This window comes from Ctenopharyngodon idella, chromosome 13 (assembly GCF_019924925.1).
Source record: "Ctenopharyngodon idella isolate HZGC_01 chromosome 13, HZGC01, whole genome shotgun sequence".
NCBI classification, from domain to species: domain Eukaryota; kingdom Metazoa; phylum Chordata; class Actinopteri; order Cypriniformes; family Xenocyprididae; genus Ctenopharyngodon; species Ctenopharyngodon idella.
Genome location: NC_067232.1, coordinates 27,954,627 through 27,970,026, shown reverse-complemented (window position 1 = coordinate 27,970,026; position 15,400 = coordinate 27,954,627). Strand labels below are relative to the sequence as shown.

The 15,400-nt window shown below is 36.0% G+C and overlaps 1 protein-coding gene across 1 annotated transcript in view; it reads left to right on the top strand.

The window, feature by feature from the left end:
• Nucleotides 1-1,482: 1,482 nt before the first annotated feature.
• The window catches only part of mertka (c-mer proto-oncogene tyrosine kinase a), a 44,405-nt gene continuing 30,487 nt past the window's right edge, over nt 1,483-15,400 (top strand). The window contains exons 1-4 of the mRNA XM_051916676.1: nt 1,483-1,768; nt 5,331-5,688; nt 6,099-6,199; nt 6,286-6,456. Of these exons, the coding sequence (XP_051772636.1) occupies nt 1,705-1,768; nt 5,331-5,688; nt 6,099-6,199; nt 6,286-6,456 (694 nt within the window). The 5' untranslated portion in view covers nt 1,483-1,704. The remainder of the gene's footprint in view (nt 1,769-5,330; nt 5,689-6,098; nt 6,200-6,285; nt 6,457-15,400) is intronic.

The window sequence follows — 15,400 nt, the reverse complement described above, 5'->3', positions numbered from 1 at the left end:
TATTTAGAGTCTCGTTAGCTTGGATAGCCTGAAGTTGACCCTGACAAGCTCGATTTCTAAAAAAGTAGCATTTCTGTCCGAGCGATATTTTGGAAAAAATATTAGACCATTAACAGCATTTGATAGCAATCATAAACGTTAGCCTGGTGTGCGTCCATATGGGTTTTGTACAAAAGATTAACATGACGGCACATGCTAGTCGATGAGTTGAATCAACTCCACAGCAACTACATAAATTTATCCACTAACCATTCAGAAACGTCTAAAAGTTGTAACTTCTTCCTGAGTCTCTCCATCAGTGTCGACTCCGGTTTGAACAATGTAAGGCTGAAAACTTTCGTCATTTTGGCTGCGTGAGATTCTCCAGCTTTGTTGTTGTTGAGCTGGTAAAGCTCCGCCCTCTTCTGGAAAGGGGGCCGGGAGCAGCAGCTCATTTGCATTTAAAGGGACACACACAAAAACGGTGTGTTTTTGCTCACACCCAAATAGGGGCAAATTTGACAAGCTATAATAAATGATCTGTGGGGTATTTTGAGCTGAAACTTCACAGACACATTCTGGAGACACCAGAGACATCTTGTGAAAAGGGGCATTATAGGTCCCCTTTAAAATGAAGCCAAAATAGGTTGGAAATTAAAAATCAGACACATAATTACTAGAGGCAACAATAAAAATCAAAAGGTGATAAGCAATTTAATAAATGTTTTATTATTATTTAATTATTATTTATTTAACTTATTAATCAATGTTTATTTATTAAGCATATTAATAAATGTTAATTTCCAACCTATTTTGAGCAATATAGTAAATTTTAAACAATAGTTGGGTTAAATAAAACTACCCAGCATGTTGGTCAAACATTTAACTCAACTGCTGGGTCAGAACAAAACTGCTTTTAACCCAGCATTTTTTTTTTTTTTTAGAGTGAAGCATCAGTCTGGTCATTTTCAATGCATTTTAGCCTTTTGGTGTCAGAATTCAACCTTTTGCATAATTGCTGTAAAATAGTTTAATTTGTCAATGTAAGGCTTTTTAATGTGGACAAGAGTTTCCTTATTTAAATTATATAACTTAACTAGTTGCTATCGCTGATGTTTGAAGAACATATTTCAGAGCTGTTGTTTTACACCATGGAAGAGCGCCACCTTGTGGACAAATCCAGTTATTGTTTTGAAAAGATTACAAATGAAGGTCGTTTTTTTTTTTTTTTTAATTATTATCATTACCATGTAGTATTTGAAGTCTAATAAAATTAAAGCAAAATGTAATTGCAGTCTTTTATTATGTACTTTAATTTCTAGTGGAACACATATAGTTTAGTAGACTAGTAAAGTAAGTTAATTTTCAGATTTTTATGTATATAGCGCACTGCTTTTTTACATAATGTTTCAAAGCAGTTTCACAGAAAATATATAACATATAACAAAAAATATGAATTTGTGAGAAGCGCGCATCCCAACCTGCTGGTGTGACGTCATGCGAGGGTCCGAGTTCCCTCATCGGGAGCGCGCGTGGAGTCAGCTGCATTCGTCACGGCGAGACACATTCCTTCGTGTGTTAAATGACCCCGAGAAAATAGAAAAGAAGATGTTATTTGATCTGCGCATACTCTGCTTCGTGTGTATATTCGTCTGACACATTTACACGAGAGGAAAAAGAAAAGAAGGCGTTCTGGTGTTTCTTCTGGGCAAAAGTTGCTCAGCGATGTTGCGCTTTTTGGCTCCGCTGCTCGTCGGATTGTTTTCACAGTCAGTCAGAGTGACAACTGGTAAGATCTGTGCTTTCCTTAAAGTTACTGTGGTCTCTTCGTGCAGGGTTTAAAAGCAACTGAATCAACATCCTTAAAAAGTTTATTGTTCAGAAAGTCTTTATTAAAACTTGTGCATGGGATGAGATTTGTTTTGTGCCGTTTAAAATGGCATTTTGCTTTGTTTGTGTCATATGGAGTGCGCAGCATCTTCAGCTGGAATAATGTTTTACGCAAAAAAAAGTCAAAAAAACCCTGTTGTTGTAGCTGCTACGTATACAGAACCTAATTAAATATTGAAGCATATTCCGCTAAATTATAATCTAAAACTTATTCACATTATTAAAATGGCATTATATTTTCAGACATTTCAGATAGTGATATTCTCTCAAACTGATATGAAAGATGGTTGGATTTTAGAGGATTACTGAACCACAGGATTTATTTCTATAAGAGTTTGTTATACAGTACAGTTGTTGATTTTTTTTTTTTTTTTTTTTTTTCCGTTAAATATCAAAAATAAAATCTTAATGACAAAACCAAAAGTTTATTATATGAATAGGTTTGATAAACTGACAAACATTATCATTCATATACAACACTCTAAAAAAATGCTGGGTTGAAAATGGACAAACCCAGCGAATGGGATGTTTTAACCCAGCGAATGGGTTGTTTTAATGCAGCGATTGGGTTGTTTTAACTCTTAACCCAGCGATTGTTTTTTTTTTTTTTTAACCCTGCGATTGGGTTGTTTTAAACCAGTTATTGGGTTGTTTTAACCCAGCGAATGGGATGTTTTAACCCAGCGAATGGGATGTTTTAACCCTGTGATTGGGTTGTTTTAACCCAGCGATTGTTTTTTTTTAACCCAGCGAATGGGATGTTTTAACCCAGCGAATGGGATGTTTTAACCCTGCGATTGGGTTGTTTTAACCCAGCAATTGGTTTTTTTTAACCCTGCGATTGGGTTGTTTTAACCCAGTTATTGGGTTGTTTTGACCCAGCGATTGGGTTTTTTTGACCCAGCTATTGGGTTGTTTTAATCCTGCGAATGGGTTGTTTTAACGCAGCAAATTGGTTGTTTTTACCCAGCGGTTGTTTTTTTTTTAACCCAGCGAATGGGATGTTTTAACCCTGTGATTGGGTTGTTTTAACCCAGCGATTGTTTTTTTTTTAACCCAGCGAATGGGTTGTTTTAACCCAGCGAATGGGATGTTTTAACCCTGCGATTGGGTTGTTTTAACCCAGCAATTGGTTTTTTTTAACCCTGCGATTGGGTTGTTTTAACCCAGTTATTGGGTTGTTTTGACCCAGCGATTGGGGTTTTTTGACCCAGCTATTGGGTTGTTTTAATCCTGCGAATGGGTTGTTTTAACGCAGCAAATTGGTTATTTTTACCCAGCGGTTGGGTTAAATGTTTGCCCAACCTGCTGGGTAGTTTTATTTAACTCAACTATTGTTTAAAAATTACTGTATTGTTTGCTTAAAATGAACCCAAAGTATGTTGGAAATTAACATTTATTAATATGTTTAATAAACGAACATTTATTAATAAGTTTAATGGACAATAATTAAACAATAAACATTTATTAAATTGCCTATAAATAAATGTTCACCTTTTGATTATTATTGCTGATTATTATAATTATTATTATAATTATGCGTCTGATTTTTAATTTCCAACATATTTTGGATTCATGTTAAGCCAGACATATAGTCATTTTTAATCAATAGTTGAGTTAAATAAAACTACCAGCAAAAAATTTAACCCAACCGCTGGGTTTGTCCAGCATTTTTTAGAGTGAAACGGTACCAGAACATTTGGGCATTTATTAAAAAAAAATTATATCACAGGCAAGCAAATCTATGTTTGATATTTATAATGTAGAAATCTATATTTATTAAAAAACACACTTTTCATGCTGGATTATGTATCTGAAATCTCATCAGTTTGGAGAAATCCCATCAAGATTTGAAATTTTCTATAAAACCTGGACCTATTTATAGTATTCTCTAATAAACAAGTGGAAGTGCTTAGTATTAAAATTTAATTACCACTGCGTTAGTTTCATTCTAGCTCTTGTAACTTGGCAGAGTTTAATGACAAACGAAATAGATTTCTATCACTAAAGCATTAGCTAATCTACACTACAGCAACCGATCATTTAATTGTGCATATGAATTGTGCAATACAAGTTGAATGTAGTTTCATGAATCCTGTTGTAGTAGTATATATAAAAGTCTCTCTCAATAAGAGCTGCGTATGTTTCCCTTGATAACAGATTCCTTTAGAGAAAGAATTTTACTTTTGCTCCTGGAGAACCGGATGCTGGTTTTCCACTGCGTTTCTGAAGCAATGCCAGCGCTGAGTCACTCAATAGAATAGATCTAAATGACAAGGATTTTCCTTGCTGTACACCATATATCATGGAACTGAATGATTACATATGAGTCATTGACGAATAAGGTTTTTAAAAGTGTAAAAAAACATAATGGAGGTATTAATTTTTGTTTTATTAAGTGTTAACAATGAGATTATGTGGTTTTTATAATCAATTTTAACTGCTTTTGTCATTTTTTACAAGATGGACAAAATTTGTCACCAAAAAAGTCATTCAGTTTAACCAAAATTTTGGGTTTAGCGAATGGCGATGTTTTCAAACAATGCTAACAGGCTCATATCTAGCTAGCTAGCAAAAGAACAATCAGACATTTTATATTTAGTACAAGTTTTTAAAATATTACAACATTTTCCATGTTTTATAGCGGTTGTACCGAATGACCTGATGTTTCGGGACATGCGTATGAACAAGAGAAAACATGAATTTTTCAAATAGTTAAGAGAGAGTTAGTTACTTTGCTTCACGACCATGTGATCCTTTGCAGGTGTCTGAATGATGTCACGTGATATTGACCACATGACTTGATCCAAAATGGTTACTTTATATTGGTTACTCCGAATGACATCAATGAAATTCATTTTTCCGGACATTCTTTCTCATAACAAAGCAACGACTTCTACACATAATTTTAACACCATTTTGCACTATGTTGATATATGATGTTATAAAATCATGCCAGAATAAAAAATATATACATTTATTACATTTTAAGATATTTTAATCACAAATGAACGGTTGGACGGTTAAACCACATGACCCTTTGATACTTCAAAATCTTTAAAATACCTTTATATGTAGCAAAATATAATTAAAACCTTTTGGATTCAATAAAAGAGGTCTAGTTGGACTACCTTACATACTTTGGATGTCACATCTTTGTGTTTTATTATTATTAAGGCCTTTGGACAAAAAAAAAAAAGAAAGACCCGTCACGTCATTTGCATTATAATTCAAAAGATTCAAAAATCAAATAAATAAAAACAGTGCCAAGCGTCCTGCTAGCGTTTGAACTAATAGAAAAATGTTAAAAACATTGAAAAATTTATATATAGAAAAATTGATTGTGCTAGATATAATATTAGAAGCTAGATTATTAAAAAAAATTACATTTAAATGTAAGCATATTTAGTTTTAGTAAAACATCTTGACTGTCATTGACGAAACCTGATCTCCTCAAACAGCTTCCAGTTGGAAACATCCTCTCGCTGTCGTCCACCATGGAGGTTCACCTCATTGGATGAGACAGGGCCGTTCTTTCCGTCCAACGCAGGCTTCAGAACCGCTGATTGCCCCGGCACGAGCCTCCAGTGTACACCTCTCACAGGAGGAGATCAAGAAGCTGCGCTTCAAACCCACAGTGGGCACAATCCAGCGGTCAGAGGGGACAGAGGTCACATTTAACTGCTCCATAGACATCAATGATGTGAGCCAGGCTCAGGACCTGAACATTCTGTGGTATAGGAATGGTAAGGAAATCCCTGATGGCATGCAGACGCACATCAACATACATCGGACTTCCATGTTGCTGTCCAGTATAAGGTAAGATGACATCAAAAACAGCCATTCAGTTATGACCAATATCTGTCTGATTATGTTTGGAGATTACTGGCATTGGCAGGTTAACAAATGTTAGTTTCAAAGTCTACCAGTGGGCTTGTCTTTGGATAATTTTGAATTTGAACGTTGCATTCATTATAATGTAATCTTCCAAATTAATACATGTAAATAAAGTCTTATTGTTTGCTTAATTTCAGCAATATTATGCATGTCGCAATTGCAACAGCCTATGCATAAAATATCTGCACTATATTAGTTATCAGCCACCTTTCTCTTTGGAAAAACAGTCAACTACTAAGGGTAAAATTTCATGCAACATGTTTTTGGGACTCCAAAGCTGTCAATTTGTTTTGTAAAAAATTTATTTATTTCCTTTTGACATAATTTTTCAGCATTAAAAGTGTCCAGAGAGCAGATGCTGGAGAATATCACTGCAGGCTTAGTGTCAGTAACAAGATCATTGAGTCAAATCCCATCATTTTAGAGGTGGAAGGTAAGAAAACCTTCAACCCAGCGACACAAACATTTTCTTATGCATTTTAGACATTTGATGTTTTGCCACATTCTACTCAAATCCAGGCTTGCCGACCTTCACTGTACACCCGAGCGACGTGAACATCACGAGAAACACTTCCTTCAGGTTGACCTGTGAGGCGGTCGGTCCCCCGAACCCTGTAACTATTAAGTGGCTTCGAAAAGGCGAGAGTTACGAAGAAGGCACCGAGTCTTCCAGCACCATCACTGTTGAAGGTGAGAACATGTGGGCTTTTCGTCAGCGCTGTTTTTGAACTGCTCTGCTTCTTTAATTTAGTAGTACATTGAAATGCATTAGTTTCTCCAAAGGGGGGGGATATGTAGGAATTTTCATATATAAATAGGTTTTTTATTGCCAATGTGTAACAAAACTTAAAAAACTAGACCTTCCCTGACTTCCTTGGTCGTCTATGAAAGCATGTAGACTGATTTTTATGTGATGGATGTTATGGGACGTTTTTTCCGGTAAAAATCAAAAAGATTATGCCATTCCGGAGAGCCTCTCCTTCGTTCTCTACAGCGACAAAGTGTTAGAGATGGAGTCCACTAACGTTAACAAACACGCAGCACAAACTAAAATAAAAGTTTGCTGTTTCACAGTAACAGAGGCTTAAACAATGTTTATTTTAAACAATTTTAAACAATAAACAATGTTTTGTTAATTTGTTAAAGGGTTAGTTCACCCAAAAATGAAAATAATGTCATTAATTACTCACCCTCATGTCGTTCCACACCCGTAAGACCTTCGTTAATCTTCAGAACACAAATTAAGATATTTTTGTTGAAATCCGATGGCTCAGTGAGGCCTGTATAGGGAGCAATGACATTTCCTCTCTCAAGATCCATTAATGTACTAAAAACATATTTAAATCAGTTCATGTGAGTACAGTGGTTCAATATTAATATTATAAAGCCACGAGAATATTTTTGGTGTGCCAAAAAAAAACAAAATAATGACTTATATAGTGATGGCCGATTTCAAAACACTGCTTCATGAAGCTTCTGAGCGTTATGAATCTTTTGTGTCGAATCAGCGGTTCGTAGTGCCAAAGTTACGTGATTTCAGCAGTTTGACACGCGATCCGAATCATGATTCGATATGCTGATTCATAACGCTCCGAATCTTCCTGAAGCAGTGTTTTGAAATCGGCCATCACTATATAAGTTGTTTTTTTTTTTTGTTTTTTTTGGCACACCAAAAATATTCTCGTGGCTTTATAATATTAATATTGAACCACTGTACTCACATGAACTGATTTAAATATGTTTTTAGTACATTAATGGATCTTGAGAGAGGAAATGTCATTGCTGGCTATGCAGGCTTCACTGAGCCATCGGATTTCATCAAAAATATCTTAATTTGTGTTCTGAAGATGAACGAAGGTCTTACGGGTGTGGAATGACATGAGGGTGAGTAATAAATGACATTATTTTTATTTTTTTGGGTGAACTAACCCTTTAAATGCTTATACAATGTTTGGGATAATGCCGAAAGAGTCATTAATGTCAGTGTGCGTGCAAAGAAAATGGATAAATTAAAACTATAGTCTCACACAGCCAGATCTGTATAGTCTATAGTCTCAAATATATACTTTATAATCCAATTATCATAATTTTACGTACGTAATGTAATTTTAATGACCTTATCTGTCGACATGAATTGCAGGGCTGGTGCAAACATATCCGCATCTCTACAAACTGCTGTTTTCTCACCGCTGTCATTTTTGTCGTGTGTTTATTTTGTTATTGAGAGGAAAGCACGCAGTTCATATTTACATATTCATCTAAACGTCGCTCTCATCTGTCTGAACATTCATTAACATTATATTACTGCAAAGGTATTTCAAACTTCTTTTTACTTCTATGCGAAGAACGAAAAAGAACTTAGGAGCGAGTATATCGGGGCATTGAATCAGTCTCTTGTGCGTTACGTGTGCACGAGTTGCTGCTGCAGTTCACTAAACAGCCACTGGTGTCGCTAATAACAAGGGTTTCTGAATTCTACATGCAGCCCTTTTAACATCTTGTTGTCAGTATACAATAGCAGAGAATCAAAAGTGAAATCAAGCAGGAAAAAAAAACTCTGAATTCAGAAAGAATGGAAGATTTTGTTTAGGTTACAGTAACAGATTTGCAGTCCACATGATTATATTTTAGAGAATTGGAAGTTCTACCACAAGGTTGTACTTTCCTAAGTGCCTGTTTACATTAAGTGACTCTTGTGTACGCTGAATTGACAACAAAAACATGACGAACTGTTCCTCTGGTCAATCAGGACATCCTTATTACAAGAAAACACCAACTTTGAACAACAGGAAACGATAGAAACTAAACTTAAATTTCCATTGTTGAGTAAAGATTAAAGCATGTTGTTGAGGCAGACAAATAAAAGTCATTCTAAGGGTTGTCTTTTTTTAAGTGTTAATAAATAGCATTGCACAAATTAGATTTTGACTATCCTAATTAAAGTATTTTAAGCTTAAGTTTTTTTATACTTTGTTTCAGTTTTATTTCAATGAATGTTCTTTGTTTTAGTTAACAATAACAACACTGCACTTATTTCAATAGCACTGCGCAGCACCAGTAATCTGAACTCTACAGCTCTCTTATCCATTTACTTTCCAAACAGATGATGTCATAAAACCTCTTAAATCTATTTTTATTTCCTAGCCTTCTATAGTGATTGTAATTTCCAGTTTTCCTCTAAAGTAATCTGTTTCACATTCCAAGCAGGGTCATGTATCCCCTCGAAGTCCCCTGGCTAAGATCATTTTCTGCAGTTATGGAAAATGTGCACATAACAGATATTGTGAAACTAACAGAGCTTGCAGTGAGCTGCTAAAGCTGGCTTGTAAGTTTAGTATTAGCTCTATGCATTTGGAATTGTAAAAGCGAAAGCGAACCAACCCTGGTTAATCACTCATGTTAAAGCTGGTATTTAGAGGTGAACTTACATGCAAAATCACTTCTGTGTGTTTTTTTTACTGTAGGATAAAATCTTCTACTGATGACACACAGTTTACTCTGATAATTGAGCAGTCAGATTATACTGATGAGAACCACATGACTGTGGCGCTTTAAACTGGGGGATATTTTCTTTTTTGATCATATCAAGTGGTATAATTGAATCTGTTCCAGTTTTGATTGAGTCATCTGATTGATTGACCTATTTTATAAATGGTTATCACTGTACTTTGTAAATGAGTGCTGTTTATCTTATCGTGAATGATTCATCCGTGCAAATGTTTTAAACCTCTAATTAGACCTCTGAATACTTTTTTTAACATGATTTTCATCAACTCATCCCACACTATGCTACCAACCTATCAACCACCCAGAAGCTCTAGCATCCACATTACTATCACCCAGAATACCCTACAGTATTAGAAAAAAAGGTTCAGTGGGGTTCTAGATAGACCTCTAGGGTTCTTGACTGCATTTTTAAGAACTATTTATGCCATAAAGGTCACTTTGGGCCATTTGGGCCACTGTCCAAAACAGCTCCAAAACACCTGCCTGGAAGTTTCTAGTAAACCTGAAGACCTTGATTAGCTGGTTCAGGACGGTGGCCCTCCAGGAACTGAGTTTGACACCCCTGCCTTAAATGATTGCAAAATACTTTCACGTTTAACAGGTTCTTTACATTTTTTTCTAGTGATAAAGTATGTTTACGAGCTGTTTATAAAAATAAATAAAATAAAAATGAGTTAAAACAAAGTTAATAAAAACTAAATCCGTAAATGAATCCCCTAAAAGGTTATATATATGAAGCGCCTGATGGGACCTTATTAAAGGGGGACACAACATGAAAATCTGACTTTTTCCATGTTTAAGTGCTATAATTGGGTCCCCGGTGTATCTACCAACCCAAAGAAACGTGAAAAAGGACAACCCTGTAACTTTGTTTTGGCAAGCCTTTCTCTGCAAGCATGTGAAACTTGTGACGTAGGAAGGGGATCTTATTATAATATTACCGCCCCTTAATCTGCATGTTTACACCCACAGTGCCGCCATTTTGTTTTCGCAAGCAACAACGGTGTACCAGTTCTAACACCATGGCAAAAGTTCGAGCAAAGCATGCTAACTGTTCTGTCGTTGTCTGCACAGGCGATCACTGAACACTATTTAGAGTCTCGTTAGCTTGGATAGCCTGTAAGCTCTATTGCCAAAAAAGGAGCATTTCTGTCCGAGCAATATTTTGGAAAAAATATTAGACCATTCACAGCATTTGATAGCAATCGAAAACGTTAGCCTGGTGGGCGTCCATACGGGTTTTGTACAAAAGATTAACATGACGGCACATGCTAGTCGATGAGTTGAATCAACTCCACAGCAACTACATAAATTTATCCACTAACCATTCAGAAACGTCTAAAAGTTGTAACTTCTTCCTGAGTCTCTCCATCAGTGTCGACTCCGGTTTGAACAATGGAAGGCTGAACACTTTCATCATTTTGGCTGCGTGAGATTCTCCATCTTTGTTGTTGTTGAGCGACCGAAGCGTGAGCTGTTAAAGCTCCGCCCTCTTCTGGAAAGGGGCCCGGGAGCAGCAGCTCATTTGCATTTAAAGGGACACACTCAAAAACGGCATGTTTTTGCTCACACCCAAATAGGGGCAAATTTGACAAGCTATAATAAATGATCTGTGGGGTATTTTGAGCTGAAACTTCACACACATTCTGGGGATCTTATATTACATCTTGTGAAAAGAGGCATAATAGGACCCCTTTAAGGCTCTTTAAAAAACCTTTTCTTCTAATAGTTTAGCATAATAGCAGTGAATTTTTGCAGGGAAAAACACCACTTATGGTTTCAGAAATTGCTTACTTGTTTTTGTGGTTAATCTCCTATGGTAATCAGTTTCTTGGCAACAAGCGTAAACCTGAGTTATTGTGAAAGCAGGTTAAAGTTTATTCACCCGGTGCTATAGTGCTGATATTACACACACAAAAGCCTCATTCAGGGGCCCCGGCGTTCCTGCAGAGAGCTTTGTAAAGAACGGACAGATCAAACTTTAGGTGGCTGGAGACGAGACACGCGCTCTTTAAAATAAAGACTTTGTTTATTTGCATCACTGTATGTCTTCTTAGTTATATATACAGGTAATGTTTTTTGAAGTTGCGATAGTCTTTTCTTCCATATTGTGACGAATGCCCGAGTGAAATAGTGTCGATCATGAACGATTCCTTCATTTTAAAGAAATCACAGTTTGTCTTCATTTATTGTGACTGATGATGTTGTGATTGACACAATGAACTGCACTGCTTGTTATTCATATGGAAAACATATCATGTAAAATATAGTTTCATAGCTGGTAAAATATTTACACTAAATATAATATATATTTGAGCAGTTGGCAGTGTAGTTAATTTCGGACCCTTAGTGTGGGACGGAAGGACTGCTGTATATCTAGGTCATAAATCAAAGTTTAAAATGGCTTTTTATCTAGCTCTGAATCTGACAGTTTGTTTATTCATTTCAATTCAGTTTGTAGGTCTTCTTTGAAGATCAATTCAGTTTGAAGATCAGATCAGATACGCCCATTTCTTTGTTTAAAAAGTGCATTTTTCATCTCTCATTTACGAGACAAAAAGACTCTAAGATTGCGGTAAAACCACATTAAAGTGCCGTTCATACTGGAATTGATTCAAACAATGTGAACACAGAAACTCTCTGATTTCCCATGTTGAACTCGGGCTCACTGTCCTTTTTCACACAATGGCTGCATTACGTAATGCACACACAAACACTTTCTTTCTCTCTCTGGATGCTGTGATGTGTGTTTCCATTAAGAGGGAACTAGTTAGAGCTGGATATGACAGTTTCCCATGTGAGGACTAGCCAGTAATTACTGCTCATGTTACAAAATGTCCACATAAATGCTGAGTTCGGTAAAGCCATTATGAAACGCCAGCCACTGCGAATGTGCTTAATCATTCAGAACATGTTATACACTGGCTACACTTGTGTTTAGATGTACTTATATGCTCAATGTGAACTCAAAATTTGACATTTAAAATGTAAAAGATGCATCACTTCCTTCCAATAACAAATCAACTAGACAACAGATTTCATATTCCAAACTGATCCCTGCCTATTCAAAAACTGAAATAAATAAAATATGGTTGGATGGTTGCAAGGGTGTTGCTATTGTATTTTGGGTGGATGAATGATTTTTAGAAGTTGTAAATAAAACAAAGAATACGTTTTACAAGAACATACTGTTTCATTCGTATTTGTACTTCAGAATTTCAAATTTAAAGGCACAATATGTAAGATTTTTTCCAGCACAGTTATATATTTTGTTCACTTGTGTACTTACATTATCCCAAAAATTGCAGCCTCTGCGATTCAGTAATCTAATAAGCCATGATCCGATTACAGTTTGATTTCGATTAATTTAGCAGCCCTAGCTGCTGGGATGTTGTTTGGAAGTTTAGGTAGATAATACCATGCTATTTACTTGGTTTTTCAAGCATTTCTGCTGGTGGGTGCCCACACACACAACAAATTATGGAAGCTTGTTTCCACCATGAAATAAAACATAAAAAATAATTGTGACTTTCTGACTTTTTTTCTCGCAATTGTGAGTTTATATCTCACAATTCTGACTTTTTTTCTAAGAATTGCGAGATATAAACACAGTTGCAAGTTATAAAGTCTGAATTGCGAGTTATAAAGTCAGAATTGCGAGATATAAAGTCAGAATTGCAAGTTATAAAGTCAGAATTGTGAGATATAAAGTCAGAATTGCAAGTTATAAAGTCAGAATTGCGAGTTATAAAGTCTGAATTGCGAGTTATAAAGTCAGAATTGTGAAATTCCGAAACTTTTCTCACAATTTCGAGTTTATATCTCACAATTCTGACTTTTTTTCTCAGAATTGTGAGATATAAACTCGCAACTGCGTGTTATAATGTCTAATTATGAGAGAAAAAAAGACCAACATTTTTTTTCTCAGAATTGTGAATTTAAATCTCACAGTTCTGACTTTATAACTCGTAATTGTACGTTATAATGTCAGAAAAAAGTCAGAATTGCAAGTTTATGTCTCGTAATTCTGAATTTACAACACGCAATTCTGACTTTATTACTCGCAATTGTGAGAAAAGGTCAGAATTATAAGATAAAAAGTCACAATTACCTTTTTTATTTAATGGCGGAAACAAGCTTCCTTAACAAATCCCCATTCTCATTAATCAGTAACTAAAGGTGCAGTAGGTGATCTGGGAAATGCTATCGTTAGCCTGCTAGCATTGAAAGCATACGATCCCACCCTCCCTTCAAATCGCCGTCCAAAGCCACGCCTCCTCCAAAACACTAAACACACGCACACACAGTTGCAAGCAGATTTCCATTACATGGATGTGCTTTTACGTTACAATAATGCACTCTAGACATTTGTCATTAAAATAACGCCATAGAAATTGCCTCAGATGAACTATAAAAATGAGAACAAAGTCATATCTGAAAGCTGCAATCCATTTATAGAATATCTCGTATTTTTCCATGGGTGCTTGAGGTATTTAAAATATGTTGGAATTACCATGGTACATGCCCAAAAAACTTCTTGTACTCTTTTGTTAGTGTTGTTGTAGTAGACCCTGTCGAGAGTGATCTCAGATTCTGCTGGATCCGAATGCAGAGCCTGCTAGCATGGCTGTTTTCCAAACCCAATAATTACAGGCCGTCAGAAATGTAGCGTATACTTCATGGCACCCGGACGACTTGAAATCTGTTCAGCCTACATTTTTTTTTTTTTTTTTTTTTGTAACCAAAAGACAGTTTCTTTTCAAAGCTATGACTTTTGCAAATGGCCTGAATTTAGTCAGTTAGATTTATGAAAAGGAGTTTGGAGAGACTCAATTTGTATACTTTCTGTTCAGTCATTTTTCTGATGAACTAAAGCTAAAAATATGAACTTAACTTCACAAAATGTTCGTCCTCATATCTGGCATTTGATTTAGCTGACAGTGAGTCCGTTTGCTTTTCAAAAACATACTCGTTGCAGTTAATTAGTTTCAAACGGGTGCTTTGTACCTCACTTAAGCTTTTTTAAACTAAATCTCTGGGTAAGAGCAAGAAAAAGGTTAAACATCTGACTGTTTATTGTCTTCTTGAAGGAAGTTTACCTTAAAAATAATTAGTGCCAGTTGGTTTCAGCAAATTAGGTATCATTTAGGAATACTGGAGCGTTTATATTCAAGAAACCTTGCTTTTCCAAGTCCAGACTGAACCCATAATCATACAGTGAATTAAACACTGACATCTATTATTTAAATTTGCATTTCTTTCCAGACGGCATTTCAACAGCATAGTTCAGTCACTGTGGCGCTTGAAAACGGAGGCACAATCTGTCCCACTGACAGTCAGAGATAGACACGTTTGATACTAAGAAACATGTCAACAACCAAACAAGTAGCTTCCTGTCAGCTCCAATGGAGGAAGCAATGTGTCCTTTGTGACCGAGTCTCTGGGCATGGGCAGAAATGCACTCGCACAAAAGGGATATTATGGTTGGGCTTGTGTCAGAGTGGGACTGGAGTGTTGGCGTGGAGTGGCACTGAAAGACTCGTACTGTGAGACGCGCTGGCGGTGAAAGTTACGCAGTCCTGCATGTGCTCGACCTCCACGATTGATGCAAACCTTGGTGTTGATTGCATGTCACCTGGAGACTCACATCACTATTATTTTGATTTTAAGCACCATTAGTGACACCAAATGGATTTAATAATATCTATTTAGCGTTTTTGAGAAAAAATGTGATGCTTAAAGGGTTAGTTCACCCACAAATGAAAATTCTGTCATTAATGACTCGTTCCACACCCGTAAGACCTTCGTTCATCTTCAGAACACAAATTAAGATATTTCTGATGAAATCCATAGACAGCAATATAATCAACACTTTAAAGGTCCAGAAAGGTACTAAAGACATTGTTAAAACAGTCATGTGACTGCAGTGGGTCAACCTTAATGTTATGAAGAGGCGAGAATAGTTTCTGTGCGCAAAAACAAAACAAAAATAACGACTTTATTCAACAATCTCTTCTGTGTCATTCTCATATGTTGTTTACTTCCAGCGCTTCCTGGTTCTACGTCAGAACGGCGACTCATTATTGGCCGGCTCCTGCGTCAGCATCACACGCATGCATCGTGTTGA